The sequence below is a fragment of the Protopterus annectens genome, chromosome 6.part0 (assembly GCF_019279795.1).
Source record: "Protopterus annectens isolate FY-2018-M chromosome 6.part0, PAN1.0, whole genome shotgun sequence".
Lineage (NCBI taxonomy): Eukaryota > Metazoa > Chordata > Ceratodontiformes > Protopteridae > Protopterus > Protopterus annectens.
This window is the reverse complement of record NC_056737.1, coordinates 624,009,740-624,027,793: the sequence shown is the minus strand read 5'-3', so window position 1 is coordinate 624,027,793 and position 18,054 is coordinate 624,009,740. Positions and strand designations below refer to the sequence as shown.

The following is an 18,054-nucleotide window of genomic DNA, read 5'->3' as shown; positions in this document are numbered from 1 at the left end:
TTGCTCAACAGCAGGATAAACTATATTGTTAAATGTGAACAACTGCCTGTTCATACTTCACACCTCCTTTCTCTTCTTTCTTCACTCACGTTCTTGTTTTTCTCCAAGTACACCATTAGTCTGCTTATCCTCTCACTTCATATTGCATTTCCTGTTCATGTTATACTAACCTACCTTTAATTTGGCAATAAACTGGGTACAATTTCTCTAAATATTAAATTGTCTTATAACTTGTATCTATTCTTAACCATTATTTTCATGTTATGTATAATTTGCTATAATTTTTAAACTGTAGATGTTTTGTATTATTTCTGAATATTGTAAAATTATTTTTCTTAAAACGTTTTGTAATGCTGGAGGTTTTTTTCCAGGCCTCCACTGAAAAATAGGTTCCTATCCAGTCAGACTTTCCCACTAATCAAATGTCTGTATGACACCTTTGTAGAACACAGTCCTTTGATGTTGAGTACAGTTATTTTTTTCAAACACCTTTATTGAATTATCACTTCTGACATAGGCAAATTTGCATTCATATAAAAGTAATCAAATTATATTAACATAAACATTATACTTCACATATATTGCTGTATATCATTGAATCTAAGCAATATTACATCAATTATTCAATTACTACCTTTTTTAAACAAGAAACATCTTTGTTAAACCATCACTTACAACACAGGCAGTTGTACATTTATATAAATGAAAACAAACTACACCGACACAATCCTAGTCGCAAACATTTTACATGACAAACCATACTGACACACTCCCAGTTGCAAGCATTATACATCACTTATAATCTACCCAATCTTTCTCACTCAAACATTACATAGCTCATTTAAGTAATGCTGCCATTTATACCTCATTCCTCCCTTGTATGTATTGTTCCCACAATTACCATTTTTTTCCTATGTAATTTGCTCCTACCCTTTTCTAAAGATCACATTTCTAGTTGTTTTATCACTATTACTATATTCAGTACTTCCAGCATAGTTGGTTTATTTTGATTTCCATTTTCTAGTAATTGCTTTTTTGTCAGCCATCATTATTAGACACAGCAAGGCCTTAGCATGTCTAGGCAGTTCCGATTTTGTATCATAGCTCAGAAGAATCATCTTCCTCGTCAGACCAATCTGCTCACCCAGCATCTCTGACAGTGCATCCCGCAGGGAATCCTTAAAGTCCACCAACTCACCACACTTCCAGAAAATATATTCCATTTCCTCTTTCTTCCCCTTCACACCTCCAACATTTACTCTCTGCCTGAGGAAAAATACTCTGGAGTTTACTTGTGGTATAAAATTGTCTATGTAAATATTTCCAGGCAAAAATCCTAAATTTTCTGGATTTTGTTACATATCTGGGAGACATACATATATCCTCCCATTGTTTCTTCATGAATTGCTTATCCAGTCTCTCTTCCTGACCCTTTCTAACCTCCTCTGATTGATGCTTATAGTTATCTTGCAATATTTTATATGCTGTACTAAATATTCCTTCTTTAATTGCAATGTCTGTTCTAAATTCTGTTAAAAACTCTACCAGTGCTGTTTTTTTTTTCATTTAGAACCCCCTATTTCGTTCTCTTTGCCTGTACTCTATCAATCATTGATAGGGAAGGTGGTCTCTAACCTGCAGTCCAAATAAATTATTGGCGTCTTCCCATTCTATCATCTTTCCCTCTCTATAGTCATTTGTTCTCAATACCTTCTTGATTCCTTTGTCAGTTTTCTCCAATACATTCTGGCCCCCTCTTGCTTACTGTCTGTTTCCCTAATTGCAGTCATCCCTATCAGCCAAATATCCTTTCTCAATTCCTGTGTTGGTTTAGTTCTTCGAGTACTTTCTGCTACTTTATGTGTATAATATTCTGCATGATTATTGTTATTCTCCTTAAAGGCCTGCATCTAAAATTCCAGTCTCTCCTTGTTTCTTGAGCTTTCCCCATGTTTTATCGTCATCCCTTTCCACTTTGAATTATAGTTTTCTGCTTGTGGTATGTATAGGTGTCTTAACTGTGTAGCTCTGAAATACCCCTTCAAATTGGATAATCTCAATCTGCCCTGTTCTACTGGAAGAATCAATTTATCTCACTTGACTCTGTCCATCTTCCCCTCCCAGATAAAGTTCTTCAGCTCTTTATTAATCACTACCCACATCTTCTCCTCTGGTTGATAAAAATATGCCTAACCTGTGTATAAGACTAAAGGGACTAAAAACATTTTAACTGCTTGTGTCTTACTATCCATATCCATATAACAAAGCTTCCACTTTATTAGTTTTATCATCGTTTGTGTAGTCTCTTCCCACATATCCTTAGCTGCCACACTAGAATCAGTTTTAATCCATACTCCTAAGTATTTCATTTTATCATGTCCCTATAAATATAGGTATTCCTGCACCAGTTCATGTGTGGGTACATAATTTACCACAATTGCCTTTGTTTTAGCTTCATTAATTTTGTGTCCAGAAAAGATATGAAACTGTCTCAAAGTGTTGCACAGCACTGTAATGTCTTTTTCTGGTTTTGTCAGGTGCAAAATAATATATCATCATCTGCAAATAAAGCCAGCTTTTCTTGACCAAACCAATTATATCCTTGAATTTCTGAGTCCCTTATTTTCTTTGCTAATGGTTCTAAATGTAATGCAAATAATAAAGGAGAAAGCGGACACCCCTGCCTGGTTCCTCTGCTCAAGCAGAAATTATCAGAGGACTCCACCCACTTGAATTTTTGCCTCCGATCCCTCATATATTCTTCTAATTAACCTTATAATTTTTTCAGGAAATGCAGATGCTTCCATTGCCCTGCTCATAAAGTTCTAACTTACTCTGTGAAATGCTTTCTCTGCATCAAGACCCACCAACAACAGTGGTATTTTCTGACATTCTGCTTCCCCCCTGGATCATCAGTGTTCTGTTAATGTTGTCACATGTTTGCCTTCCCTCCACAGCTGTTAAAATTTTGTCTTAGGAGTATATGTTCATAACGTTTAATAACATGCTGGTGCGTTTGTCATTGTATAATGATCCAAATGTATTGCACCTCTTCAGTAAAGTCAGCAAATGTATGATGTTAAATTTATAAAATAATCCTTTCTGAATACAAGCGCGATGCAAACAAAGCATTTGAACAGCCAGGCGAGCCTTCTGAATAAATCCATTCCATTCTCCCAGAGTGCCGTTCCTGCTCGCAAAGCCTTCTAAATAAATCCTTTCCATTCTCTCCGAGTGCCATTCCCGCTCGCAAAGCATTTGAACCAGAGCCGGAAATATGTGCACAAGCTCAGTTCCGGCAGGCTGGTAGCCCTGATGGAGCTGACGTCATCGCACACACGATGACGTCATCTCACAAAACGTGAAAGATAAAAAACAAAGAAAAAATCAGAAATGAAGGGGTGCCACTCGGGAATCATGGCACCCCATTATTTGGACCCCAAAACTTGGTAAAAACTGAGTAATTCAATACAGTTGGGAGGTGTGGTGGCAACCCTATTCACTATGTAGTTAAGTAGTTTCTTAGAAGTGAGTGATTCTAATTAAATTCAAAATATATTTGATATAGTGAAACAGACACCAATATTAGGAGTGATTTTTAATGTTTAACTTGGAAAAAATATTAGCATCATTTTTACATGGAAAAATAAAGATATCTTTTAAATGAGGGGTCTGTAACTCAAATTACCATGATGGTTGTATGAGGACCGTTGCACTCAGCAATGACTGCAGTCTCTAAGGGTAGTGAGTGCAGGTATGAACGTAGTGTGGTACCTTTCCTCACCCAAAATTATGTCTGCTTGATTGCTGCTTGAGACCTGAAAGCTGTAAGTTTGAGATGCCTGCAACTAATTATCCATCCCACAAAATGTACTGCAATGTTCCTGTTAACTGGTTTAAAAGTTTAGTCTATTCAACATATGTTAGCAAGGTGAGCTTATAGTAAAGTACTACTATTAGGTAATAAGGCTTTACAGTGGAAGGTCAGACAATTATTTTAAGGCAGTTCAAATAAACTGCTTAGCTTTATGCATTTGGTGACTAGAAGAAATTATTGTGGATATCTGAGAAGTAAACATTTTGAAGAAATGTGTAAGTAAGTGTTCATACGGACCATGAGTTTAACAGCCCAGTTGTTGGAGAGACATCCAAGCAGTGTGAGGAATGAAGAGGCAAAGCCTGATGACCTTACCATGGTGAAGGAAGTATAAAAGGTCTGTCTGGTCATGTAGTTGAGTGGGTTTACTTGTGGGGCTGCTCTCTCTCGTAGAAGTAGTTGGCACCCCCACCTTGTACCCATTGCATGTTCACCCATGAAACAGTTACACATCATGCAGGAGGCATGGCTGGGAACGCATACCAGAAAACCCTGCTTGCATGACAGCTGCACTGCCACTGGCTTTCATACAGTTAAGGAAGGAATGGGCAGAGTTTTGGCGGTCAGCTGATGGAGGATGAGTCCCAAAATGAACTTCAATATAAACTTAATTTAAAAAAAATGTTGTCATATGAGAATATGGCATATTGCTAAGTCTGACTTGTCCAGAAGAATGATAATGTTTTGCTAATGTTTCTAGTAGAAATTAGCCATTTAAAGTGGTGCAGAATGAGGACCTGAAGATAGAATTCCAAAAGTCATCATCTTTGAATAGCACACACCTCTGCCACATAGACTCAAACTGTCATTAGTTATTTCACATGGTAGGACATACATATGTTAACAAATACATTGTGGTCAGCACAGGTTTCACTGGACCTGTCCACTCTGTGTAGCGCTTACATGAGCTTTTCAGAGAATCGGCTGCCTTTGTAATTAATTAGCATGTGTAAGGTCTGCAGAAGGCATGCATTCTATGTAACTGTTGCTGTATACCATACATATACAGCCTCAGATTTTCGGTCAGCACAAAACACACACAAACATATTAGTTTGAAGTGTATAATTAAACTGTGGTTGAAAATGACAGTTGCAGTGCTTATTTGCTTCGATAGAAGGATTGCTTGCACACTTCATTTACTCATAAATACAGCAACATTAGTGGCTGGAGAGAGGCAAATACAGTGCTGCCTTTCTCTGATATTCCCTGTTCTTTGAACCGTCTGCCATCATAGTTCTCCTTATGTCAAGGAGAGTTACTTTTGCAAATGAAGTAAGAGATTTATGACTCCTTTCAGCAAGAGATTGGCGATACATCCTGTTTGTAATAATGCCACTATTAAAGCTTGAGGCAAAGTAAAAGCAGGCTGGCTAGAAAGCATAAGGATTCCTTGTGTTTAGTGCTGCTGTCTCACTGGTGGGTGTAGTAATATTAATGCTGTGTTAAAAGCATAATGAAAATTTCTAAATTAGGAAGAAAAAATATTTTCTTGACTAAATTAAGAAAGATAATTAGTAACAGTTTTCATGCTTAAAATATCTTCATATTTATTTTGCATTTGCTTTCAGTAATTGTGCTTTTTTTATGGTTAATGCTAGATTGAAATGATTAGCGAGTTTGTCTTTTTTATTTTTGTGTGTGCACATGTGAATCTTATATTTTCTGCTGTAAAATCTCATTTCAGAGTACAAATGTTTGTTCTGTAAGGTTCATTAAGTTGAATAACTGTTAGTGTGTATTTTTCTTGTTGCTTTAAGTGAAATTTTTCATAAGTCGAAGTTAATTAAAAGCACAGTATTAAGACTAAAGAATTTATAACTGCTAAGAATTTTAGCAGTGACTGAGATATCAAAAGAAAATGCTAAGTTAGTTTATGTTGTATAGGGAATACGCCTCTACTTTATGGGATGAAGTCAAATCTAAAACTGATTCATCTTAAGATTTAGATTACTTTCCTAACAGTGTTTATTCTAGCTGATTATAGTAATGGTTTTGCAGGTGTAGAAAAATGTTCCCCTCTTTTGGAAGCTGTTAGTGAAGACTGGACATTACCATAGTACATAGCAGTTTTTTTCTGATAAAATAAAGGCTGAGTAAAAGAAGTGCAGACCTTCCTACAGAGAAAAAAATGAAAGCTTTTTAAAGTTATAACGTGTATAGATGGTAGAAAAATTGCGTACTGCTGCATTTGAGCACATGTAAGATTACAGTCCTCTTAGCAAAAAATAAAATTCCTTTCACTATTAGCATTTTTTCTGTAGAGTTTTACTTGGACCCTTTGCTTCCCAACCATCAGACTGCCTCAAGCAGCCCATTTGTTTCCCATTACGGTGGTAAGAGCAGTTTGACAGTCATACAGGCAGCCATGAAGAGTGTTTCTGTTTAGCCCAACCTCTACTCTGGTGAACGAAGTGGACACCCATGTCACTGCACAAGCCTGATTCATCCTGCCTCGACCCCACACACATGTCCAGTGAGAGGTACCATCAACACCTTTGGATCACTACATCCACATCCCTCAATCTAAAGGCTATTGGTTGCATGCAGGACTGCACTTGAATAAAAGAAAGTCAGCTGACCAATAGCACCAGACCTCTCCCCCAAGGATGGCCTTACTGGTGTAAGCCACTCACTTCCACTTTCCCTTGCTGAGCCACTGTTTAAACTGTGGTCATCTGGGTCATATTCAGGGTTTTATTTCTGTCTTTTGACAGAGAACCAGGCTTCACTATTATCAGTTATAGAATAAAATGTTTTCTTTTTATATATATTTTTGTTTCCAGATAGAAATAATTTTTATTTCCAGGTAGATATTTAGTAGTAGTTAGTTTATTTAATACAATTTCAGAGCAGTTTATGTATTAATATTTATCTTAACTGTTTATTTGATCCTTATGGGCTTGATACACTGATCTATTCATTCATAGGGAAGACATTTTATTTATTAACTGGGCCATGGCTTGGGCAACAGAAGCAAGGGTTAAACATTTTAGAGTTGCAAGTCATCCTGTCTGTTTCAAGGAAGTAGGAATTATCTGAAGTATGCAGGGAAGTCCTGGACAAAAGCAGAGTGAGCATGGAAGCTCCATACACGCAGTGACCGTGGGTCATAACTGAAACCTGGAGTTCAGCCGTAAGTCAGTAGCCTCAACCAGTGTGCATCCGTACTGCTTGGATATGTATAGTTCTTAAGTTATTTAATTTATTTAATAATTGTAGTGTAGTTACTGCACAGAAAGTCAATAAACTTATAAATCTGTGACGTGTTATTTGAAAGATTAGACTCACAATAGAATAAGGGTTGTAGAATATTGCTATTTAACATTGGCCACTGAATTTATTTATATTTTTTTTGTTTTGGACATTTTACCCCCTCTGCCTTCTAGTCAACAGTCCTTCCTGACCAATCGACCCAGTTGTTCCCCATCACCAGGGCAAGGGTCAGCTGATAAGGGTCATCACTAAAACAGGCATTAGGTGTGGTTCAGGATTTGTCCTTTTAAGAAGTATCCCCTATGTTCATCAGGCAGCAACATGTGGGTGGAACATGCAGTGGGCATAAGGTGCTGCACTGGACCTGACATCTTTGAGAAGGTTTACATCAGCAGGATACCCCACATTCCCATAACAGTCACCATGTTGTGATTTCTGTGGTCCCCAGGGAAATCCGACCAGTGTGTATATGATTCTTTCTTTCCCCAGGATGGGCATTCTTGTCCTCCCTGTCTGCACCATCAAGCATCTGAGCCACTAATTGAACTTGGATTGGCTGGACTGTAGTCAGGACTCTCATCGCTGTATGCCACAGCGGTGGGCATAGGGTTTTTATGTTCATCCTCTACTCAGCTCAAGTTGTAGAAGGCACTTTTTTTGAAAATAGACATTTCTGTTACTGATGCTTAGTTGTGTAACAGACTTAGCAGGCTGAAGAAAATAATACATTGTTCAGGGAATCAAGCCTAACTTAAGTCTTTGTATACTTTCTTAAGGTGGCAGCTACGATGTTCTTCATGTTTCACTATTGCAGTCATCACATTTGGGTTATCCCTTCCAGGGTAACCCTTGGCTGGCCCAAATACCAGAGGCTTAGTATTTCTGCGTTGGTTGCTGTCGCTTTGGGACTGACGTCAGGTCATCAGTAGTATAAAGTAAGGCAGCTGACACTATTACATCAGTCTTTCTTGCCATGGAGCCTGAAGCAGAAGCAGTTCGCACTGGTGCCAGTCAGCCACTACCCGAGTTTCGTCTTCCGAATTGAAGCTGAAGTCTTCTAAAGCTAAGTACCCCATTGGGGATCCTTTTTTCTTGCACTAACCGATGTCAGAAAAAGTTAACAATTGTCTTGCCTGTGCAAAGCAAATACTACACCGAGACGTTTCATTCTTACTGCGTCACTTGCTTAGGCCCAGACCATGACTTACCCCGCTGTCGCTTCTGTGCTTTCTTCAACGCCAGAACTATACATCGTCGGGCCCTTATTGTACCTAGATATTTTCCCCTACAGTCTTCGAATTCCATTATGGCTTCGGTAAGCCATCCGGCAGCAGATCTTCTGAAAAAACGTAAAGATAAAGACAGAGACAGATTGCATAGGTCTAAACCTACCAATGACACTCCTGTTAAGCTAGTCGTCAGTTCTCCGGTCCTCAGTGAGGCGCTTTCGCAGCCCCTGATGCCCGCTTCTGTGGATTTGCAGGCCGCTACTGAGACCCTACTCTTCTTCGAATACGGATCCTGCACTCGTCTTGGATGGGTCCACAGTCTCTGAGCAGGCACCGGCTTCCTAGCATGTCCTTCACACTACCGATTCTCGACACAAACCGACTACTTTTGCAACTACCGTTCTTGCAAAAACTACCGAGTTTCTTAGGCCCAGATTATGAACCACACCCAAGAAACTGATGACCCAATCTCAGTCACCTGCTTCCTTGCATCAGTCTCAAATGCTTAAAATGATGGAAGACCTTATCATGCTGATCAGGGCAAGCCAAGCTACCCCTTCCAAAAGAAAAAGAGATATGTCCCCTGTAGTTTTGTCTGAACAAGAGTCCGATGACTCTGATGCATCTGAGTATGAAGACATGCAACCCCTCTCTGCCTATGAGGATTCTGATGCAGAGGATTCCATTCCTACAGCCTCTCCCCCAGAGGAATTTTTTTTTGGGGAAACTCTTCACACTTTAAGGGAGCATTTCCAATGGGCAAGTCAGGACTACCCTCAGTCTAAAAAGAGACTCAGGGAATTCTTAGATCTTCCACAGCACAGACCCCTGGCCATCCCCCCAGTCCTGGAGGTTGTGGAGTATGTTTTCCTGGAATGCAGTTTGACTCCTGACACCCTCCCTCCTGCACCCAGGGAACCAGATAGGTATTACAGAGTCCCTGACTCACACAAATTTCTTTTTAAAAATCCTACTGCTGACCCTGAGGTAATTTCTCAAGGGCCTAAAGAAATTAAAGTAACCTCTGCTAAGAATCCCACCCCCTCAGACAGGGATTCCCGAGCACTAGACAGATGGGTTAAAAATATATACACCTCAGCTACTCTTGCTATCAGAGCACTAAATTGTCAGTTCCATGTGCTAAAATTTCAGCAGCATACCCTGGAACTCCTCAAAGAAAAAATGTCTTCCTTTCCTGCTTGTGCAGAATCTAAAGAGTTACAAGAGTTAATGCATTCTGCAAGTGAAGTAACTAAACACACCTTGCACTGTGGTTTTGACGCCCTAGAAGCTTCTTGCAGGGCAGCAGTCACCGGTTCTGTCCTTAGAAGGCATGCATGACTTGAGGAACAGACCTTGCCAGACCATGATAAATCTAAATTGTTGGATGCCCCCTTGCACAAAGACAACTTATTTGGCACTAAGGCAGAAGAGGTCTTAAAAAGGATGGAAGAAAAAGCAAAATCTATGCAGACAGTTAAGGATTTCTTACAGGTCCAGCCACCCAGGTTCAGCAGGCATTGTCCCTCCAAGCACTGGTCCTTTCCTGCTCCCACCAGGTCATTTCAGCCCAGACCCCACAGACAGCAGCCACAGGGAATGCAGAGATCTAAGTGGACTACCTCCACTTCAAAACCAGGGAGTTCTAAGCCACCCTCTTATGGTAAGAACTTGCAAGGACTCTGCTCCCTCACCCCCTCCATCTGCCCACCTCCACTTTACCCCTAAGAGGAAAACTCTCTTTTCATGCAAACACTTGGGCCACCATTACCAACGACTACTGGGTTCTCAATTAGTGTCCCAGGGATACAGATTTTCTTTCCACACCCTTCCAACCCCAAAAGAGTTCCCAGATCTACCTCAAAACCAGTAGGCAGAGGCGCAAAAGCAAGTCCTTTCCCTGCTCTCCATGAGGGCAGTAGAGCACGTTCCTGCAGAACAGAAAGGCCAAGGTTTCTACTCCAGACTTTTTCTGGTACCCAGGAAAGAGGGCACCTGGTGCCCCATCCTCGATCTGTCCATTCTAAACACCTTCTTGGTGATCCCAAAGTTCAAAATGCTCACCCTCCAGCAGCTGCTGCCCATACTCTCCAAGGATGTTTGCCTAGCCACCCTAGACCTAAAGGAGGCCTACCTCCACATTCCTATCGGGAAATAATTTAGGAAATATCTCTGTTTCAGGGCAAGATCTCAGCACTTTCAGTTCTCTGCACTTCCCTTTGGCTTATTTACTGCTTCCAGAGTTTTCACAAAATGTCTGGCTCCGACCATTGCCTTTTGCAGAAAAAGGAATATCCAGGTTTACCCATGCTTAGACAACTGCCTAATTCAGGCGCCTGGCCTTTGTAAAGTTCCTACTAACCTCCCTAGGGTACACAATCAATGAAAAGAAATCCAAACAGGTACCCACCCAAAGGATTATATTCCTGGGAGTAAGCTTGGACACAGCATCCCAGATGACATTCCTTACACCAGAAAAGCAAGCCTTCCTGACAGCCTATTTCTCTCAACTAGCCACCAAACCCCAACTATCTGCAAGGAAAATCCTGCAAGCTCTGGGGTTCATGGCATCTTGCATTCTACTCATTCCATATGCCAGACTGCATATGAGGAAACTTCAATGGTACCTAAAAGCCTTTGGTGTCAACACTTTCAATACCTGGAGACTCTTATACCTATAATACCTTGCCTCAGAAAAGATTTTCTTTGGTGGGCAGCAGCAGCATGCTCCCTCAACAAAGTGCTACCTTTCTCACCACCCCACGCCACCCAGACCCTCACCACAGATGCATCAGATTATTCCTGGGGTGCACACCTGGATGGCAGGCACATACAGGGCCAATGGAACCCACAGCAAATCCATTTGCACATCAACCAAAAAAAGATGATAGCTATCCAGCATGCCTTGATAGCTTTCAAGCCCCTTCTCTCCCCAGAGGCTCTCCTGATCAAAGCAGACAACACAACTGTGATGTGGTATATCAACAAGCAGGGAGGGACTCAATCCTACCCTCTATGCAGGCTGGCCATGACCCTTTGGCACACAGCCTCTGCCATGCAACTCCACCTGTTAGTACAATTCCTACAGGGTTCTCTCAACTCTCTGGCGGACCACTTAAGCAGAAATCTTCTGGACACGCACGAGTGGCAGCTCAACAGAAGAACCTTCGCCCTAATAACTCAGAAATGGGGCATCCTGAAGGCCAACCTCTTTGCCTCCCAAACCAACCATCAACTCAGCAAGTTCAGCACCAGGGAGCATCACTACATGGCTTGGAAAGTGAATGCCCTGTCCTTCCTCTGGGTCAATCTGTCAGTCTATGCCTTTCCCTTCATTACCTCTCATCCCCAGGGTACTGCTCAAAATAAAGGAGGAAAAACCAAGGACAATTGTTATAGCTCCAGACTGGCCAACGCCAGCACTGGTGTCCCTTGCTGTGCAGCCTATCCCCTCTGCCACCTTGGCATCTCCCTCAGATTCCAAACCTCCTGACCCAGAGGGAAGAAAAATTCATGCATCCCCAATTGCAGACACTCAATTTGGCAGCTTGGCGTATTCCCTAACCCCCCATCAATCTCCCAACCTCAACAAACAGGCTCTAGATGTTATACATGAGGCCAGATGCCCTAGCACTAGGAAGTCTTATGCTGACAAATGGAAAAGGTTCTGCACCTGGATTCAGGCTGAGGGAGCCAATATGGCACAGCCCTCCCTCCCTCTCATCCTGGGTTATTTAGCTGACCTGCTACACAGTGGACTCTCCTTTTCTTCTATTAAAATTCATGCCTCTGCTATCTCTGCTCATTTTCCCACTGAGCAGCCCCTTTTCTCACACCCTCTGATCAAAGAGTTCTAAGAGGGGCTAGCAACTTGAGGCCAACCAGAAGAACACCAGCCCCAGCTTGGGACCTTTACTGTGTGTTGGAAAAAGCTCAGTCCCCCCTTCGAACCCGTCTTTTCAGCACAGCTAACATTTATCTCCTGGAAGACAGCTTTCCTTCTGGCCATCACTTCAGCCAGAAGGGTCTCCGAGCTGCAAGCACTCATGGCTGTGGAACCCTTCATCATCTTCCATGCTGACAGGGTATCCATCAGGACTAACCCATCCTTCATGCCCAAGGTGGTGTCCAGTGTGGCTCTGAAGCAATCCATTCATTTGCCCACCTTTTTCTGTAACCCACAGAACAAGGGGGGGGAAGGATACTGCACTCTCTAGATGTGCACAGACAGCTCAGATTCTATCTAGACAGGACTAAATCCTTCAGAAAGTCTGATCAATTGCTGGTTAGCTTTGCTGTAGGGGCAGAGGGCAAAGCCATCTCCAAACAAACCATCTCCAAATGGATAGCACACTGCATCCATTTCTGCTACAAACAACACAGAAAGCCTCCCCCCAAGGAGGTCAGGACTCACTCCACCAGAGCAGCTTCTACCTCTGCAGCTTTCTTCAGAGGAGTCCCCACCAGGGACATCCTGGAGGCTGCCACCTGGCCATCTGTTCACACCTTCACGAAACATTACCATCTGCCTATCTTCTCCAAATCCGGGGCAGGGTTTGCCTCTGCAGTCTTGCATGGCATCCTAGCCAGCCCCTAGTTTCCTTGACTGCCTCCACCCTTTTCCTCAGCTTTGGGAATCAACCCAAATGTGATGACTTCAGCAGTGAAACACAAAGAACATAATACAGTTGTGTACACTTACCATAAATGTAGATGTTCTAGTGTATTCACTGTTGCAGTCCTGGTTTCCCTACTTCTTCTTTCTTCTCTTTCCTTACAAGGGACATATTGGTATTTACTTTCTACTGGTGGGGTTCTTCCACCAGAACCTTGCTCCCACTTGGGGGCTCCTGACAGGTCAGGGCAAGAAAAACTGATGTAATGACATCGGCTGCCTTACTTTATACTACTGACGACCTTACATCAGTCCTGAAGCGACAGCAACCGATGCAGAAATACTAAGTCTCTGGTATTCACGCTGGCCGAGGGCTACCCTGTCAGGGATAACCCAAATGTGATGACTGCAACAGTGAAATACACTCGAACATTTACATTTCTGGTAAGTGTACACACCTGTACTTTTGTGATGCAAGGTCTGTTTCTTGAAAATATGATACCAGTCAATGTGCACTAGTAGTCAGTGACTGATACTTTCTCCACAACTTTATCAGCTACTTCTGATATACATAATAAGCAGTTAGCAGATTGTCTGCTGTTATGTATACTCCACTGTGCTTCCTGAGTAAAGTGCTCCTAGTGGGCCTTAATTCTGTGAGTGTAACATTATTTTAGTGTTTTTAATTTTTAGTTTATTAATAAATGAAGTCAGTAGCTGTGAATTAACTTTAAATCTGCGTGGTTCAGACCTGAAGATTACTATTATATTTAAGAACAACTTAATGGATGATTGAAACTTAAGTTCCTTAGCAGTTTTTTTAAACTGAAGTATTAATAATCCATGCATATAGATATGATAAACCTTGTATAAAGAAACATAAATGAACGTACTGATGCAGTCTCAGCTCATCATTTAATTTTGTGTGTATAACACCATTTTTATGTACATTTATTGTAGATGGGAGCCTGCTTTTCAAAGGTATTTGATGGCTGTCCCCTGAAGATAAACTGTGCAACGTCTTGGATACATCCTGAAACGAAAGGTAATTGTTTGTTCTTTCTTTGGGACAGCATAGTTGAAGACTTTCATCTGGATTTCCTGGTATAAGATATTTTAACTTGTCCCTGAGGTTTGATGACCTTGGTGGTTTGGGGGTTGCAGGAGCGACATCCTCTTACATGTGGGGGGTTTCATTATCCGTGGTAAAATCGGTTTGTCAGAAACCTTTTAATTTGTCTGGGTATGACTAAAGTGTTTTGACTAAATGTATCTTCACATTTGTATGGTACTGTATGGCTGTCATATAAAGTGAGTCAGTGCCTTGAACTAATTTATTCTCATGTTTGAAAAATTGGTTTGGTTTTCTATAATAATGAAGCACTGTGGTTTCAATATTGAAGATCCCTTTAATTGTTTTAGATCAGTATATAATCTTTGGCACTGAAGATGGAATTTACACATTGAATTTGAATGAACTGCATGAAGCCACTATGGAACAGGTTAGTCACAACTTTCATTACTGGTTTAATTAAATACAAAGCACATAATTAATGAGTCTTTGGTGGTAGGAGCTACTCTGATAATCATGTGCCCAAAAGAGGCACCTTAAATATTTTAATTTTACGTTAAATGTTTTAATTTTATGTTAAATTCTTAAAGATGGTCCCTTTTTAAAGGCCATTGTGAATTTTTTTCAGCTTTTCATTAAAATAATGGCAGACTCTTCATAGTTACTTCCTGATCTTATGACTAGAAAATGTATTACCATGACAAATTAGTGTATTTAGGCTAGAATTGTTATTGGAAATCATGGATCTGCTGCATTGATTTCAGTGTAACAACTCTGGCCCAAATCATTAAGTCCTTACTAGGTCTGTCAGCAAGTGAAAAGAGAAGCAGTATAAAGTTATCACTCCTGTACCTTTTTATGTGACAAAAAATAGGCATCCTCACAGACTGTCATTTAGGGAAGAGAATCTCAGAAATCTAGATGAATTATTAAGTGAAGTGTTACCACTTGCTATATGTGTGAGGGCATCATCTTCATTTGTCCTCTATTTATGCTCTGAGGATAATGTCTTTGTCTTTCTTTAGTTGTGGTTTCCGGTTGCATCCTTGTCTCTGTCTGGCAGTCTACCTTTGGGGCCTTAATGTGTCATGCAGAGCTTTCTTTGACAGTGTCTGACAAGCTTCAGTGTTCTATTTTAAATACGCTGTAATGGTTTTTCATCAGCACAGCTGTTTAGACAGTTAAGCTGTCAAGTGTTTCTTCTGAAAGCTGACCCACTGAAGCTCCCAGTAATGACCTTCTTGGCGGATGCTATAGCTGCTGCTGAGCTCAATAATAACCATGCATGCTGACACCCTGCCACAAAGATTTACTCACAGGAGAAGCAGATCAGCATCCTGTTGTTTCAGTAGTTGAATTCTCCGACAGGGGTATTACCACATTTTCCAGGAAATCTGAAAGTTTGAGAATTTTGCAGAAGGCTTTCTTTTATGTTTCACCTTTTTCTTCTGTTCTCTAGTACCTAGTGGACTAGCTAGTTAGCAGTACAGTTTGTGTCTCTAAGGAGCAGTTTTGAATAATCTATTCATATTAGTAAGTGACGTCATGAGCTTCATTGTTATACAACGCAAGACCAAAGGTTCCTTGTAAAAATCTTTTTTCTAATCCTGCTGTATTTCCATTTCTGTGGAATAAAAACTGCTAAACTATTGCCCTCCTCAAATGTGTTACTTACAGATAAGGATGGCAGGACCATGAATAGGTATGGTAAAAAGGTTTACACCGCTCCGACCTTTGCCTTTAAGGTTGATGACTATCAGACCTATATGACAAGGTGCCTTTTATCTGTCCTCTGTAACCTGAAAGAACTAGTCAGTACTTCGATAGAATGAGGTAAAATGTCTTCTGTTTTTGCTTAATTCTGCCTGTCATGTGGCCAGGCAGTCTATCAAATACAGCCTGGAGCAGCTGTGTCATTTTGAGGTATTCTTGGTTAAGATTACAATGCTTGCCGGACAATATTAAGGCCGAAGTTTTCAGTTCTTCTCTGGACAAACAATATCTGTTTGAATATGTGACTGTGGTTCTTTTTAAGATGCTACAGGAAAAGGAGAAAGTTATGTAGGACCTGAAGCAGATTTCCCCTTTCCCCATTGCCCAAGTTCCAGAAGAATTACCCTGTAAAAGAGGTCTCCTTTGTTAGGTGAGACCAAAAGCAATCACAAAAGGGCAAAAGGACTAACAAGGAAATTTCAAGATAAAGACAGGATAATAAGGGATCTAAGTCTTCCTTTCCTGATAAATCAGCAACCATATGGCTTTCTCTCTTTATTCATCACCCTTTCTCCTCTACCAGTTTCCCCTGTCCTAAAGACTAACCATCGCTTCCAACCTGGAAGCCAGTCATTACAGATAGGATGGTTGTCTCTGTCAAAGAAAGGGATGAAGAATGTCTTGGAAGATTCATTCGCCTATCTCTGGAATCTCTCAACCTCCTCAAAAACAGTTGCCTCTACTTCTTCGTCTTTGTCAGCTCTTGTAGTATAGGGATCTATTCAGTTAGTTTCCTCCTCAGATTGTCAGTGGTTTTTACTCTAGGATGTTCCTAGTCCCCAATTCTGGATCTGTTCTTTCTTGACACATTTCTGAATATCCCAGGTTTCAAAATGCTTTCTCTCCAGTTCCTGTTTGGTGTAATCCTTCCTCAGCCCTTTTGGTGACTTTGGATTTGATTACCTTCACAGGAAGTACTTAAGTGTCTTTGTTTTTTCATCACATTTTCAGATTCCTGCTTTACCCTTTGGTCTTTCTGTGATGCCGAGGGTAGTCACAAAATGTCTGGCTCCTGTCACAGCCTTTTGCAGATTTCAGTAAATACAAATATTTCCTTATTTGGTTGATCTGCTTCTCCAGGCTCCTTACAGACTCTGTTGTGAAGGATCTCAATTTTAAAATGAACCACATTCACAGTCTTGGATTCACTTTGAACATAAAAAAAAGAATGTTTTGAGTCATTCCCAGAACCTGGTCTTCCTAGGGTGAAGGAACAGCACCCTAACAGTGGCAGCTTTTCTTCCTTCTGACAAGGCTCTATTTTTGACAAGACTTCTTTTAGAACTTTCTTCTATTGCTGATGACTTCAACAAGAGAGTTATTGAGAGCCCAGCAGGTGATGGCTTCAACCATTCCCATGCTTCCTTATGCCAGATTCCATATGAGGAATCTACATTGGTATCTAAAGTCATTGTTAGTTTGGCTTCAGCAATGCATCCAGTTAGACTTTCAGATCCCTGTCTTGCCCTGCTTCAGGAAGGAGCTACTTTGGTGGCTCAACCAGATTTCTGTCAATCTGGGAGAACTTTTTCTAGTTCTGCTGTATTGCCAGGGCTTTACATGGATTCTTCTGAAATGGCATGGGATTCCTGTTCCAACAATGTCAAGGTCCGGGGGGTTTGATGTGCCACAGAGAGGAAAGACCATGTAAACATCAAGGGAATTAAGGCTCTGATTTTGGCCCTTCAGTCCTTGAGTCATCTTTGAACTTCAGGCCCCCTCAGTGTATTTACAAATAGCACCATAGTCATGTGGTGCATAAACAAGCAAGGAGTACCATGTCATAATGTCTCTGCAGAAAGCTTTGATTGCATGGGAGATTGCAGTTCAACATAACCTTATTCTTCAAGCAGTTTAAATTTACTCACAAAGGAGCACAGTTTTCAGATACACTGAGCAGATCCATGACAAATTTTCACAAATGGATGCTTAAGATGGAGGTCTTCTTGGGCATTGGCCATCTGTAAGGTATTCCACAGATAGACCTTTTTTGCCTCCACCCACTACAGACAGCTAAATCTTTTCTATTCCACAGATCCATGCCCTCAGGCATGGAAGACTGTACCATGAGTTCTTCTTGGGGGGGGGGGGTCCTCTTTGTTTTCCCTTCCCAACCTCTGTTGCCAAGTATCCTCCACAAAATTATGAAGGACAAACCAAAAATCTTATTGGCGACTCACTTTTAGCCCAGACAGCACTGATCTTCCCTTCTCTTCCTTTTGGCCATAGGCAGTCATCACAAGTTACTCCCAAGATGGATCTGTTCACATAGAA

General features: G+C 41.0%; 1 protein-coding gene across 3 annotated transcripts in view; it reads left to right on the top strand.

The window, feature by feature from the left end:
* MAP4K5 (mitogen-activated protein kinase kinase kinase kinase 5) overlaps positions 1 to 18,054 on the top strand; it is a 2,873,315-nt gene that overhangs the window by 2,000,576 nt on the left and 854,685 nt on the right. For all 3 annotated transcript variants that reach the window (XM_044074300.1, XM_044074299.1, XM_044074298.1), the window contains 2 exons: positions 13,896 to 13,980; positions 14,358 to 14,437. In XM_044074300.1, coding sequence (XP_043930235.1) covers positions 13,896 to 13,980; positions 14,358 to 14,437 — 165 coding nt within the window. The remainder of the gene's footprint in view (positions 1 to 13,895; positions 13,981 to 14,357; positions 14,438 to 18,054) is intronic.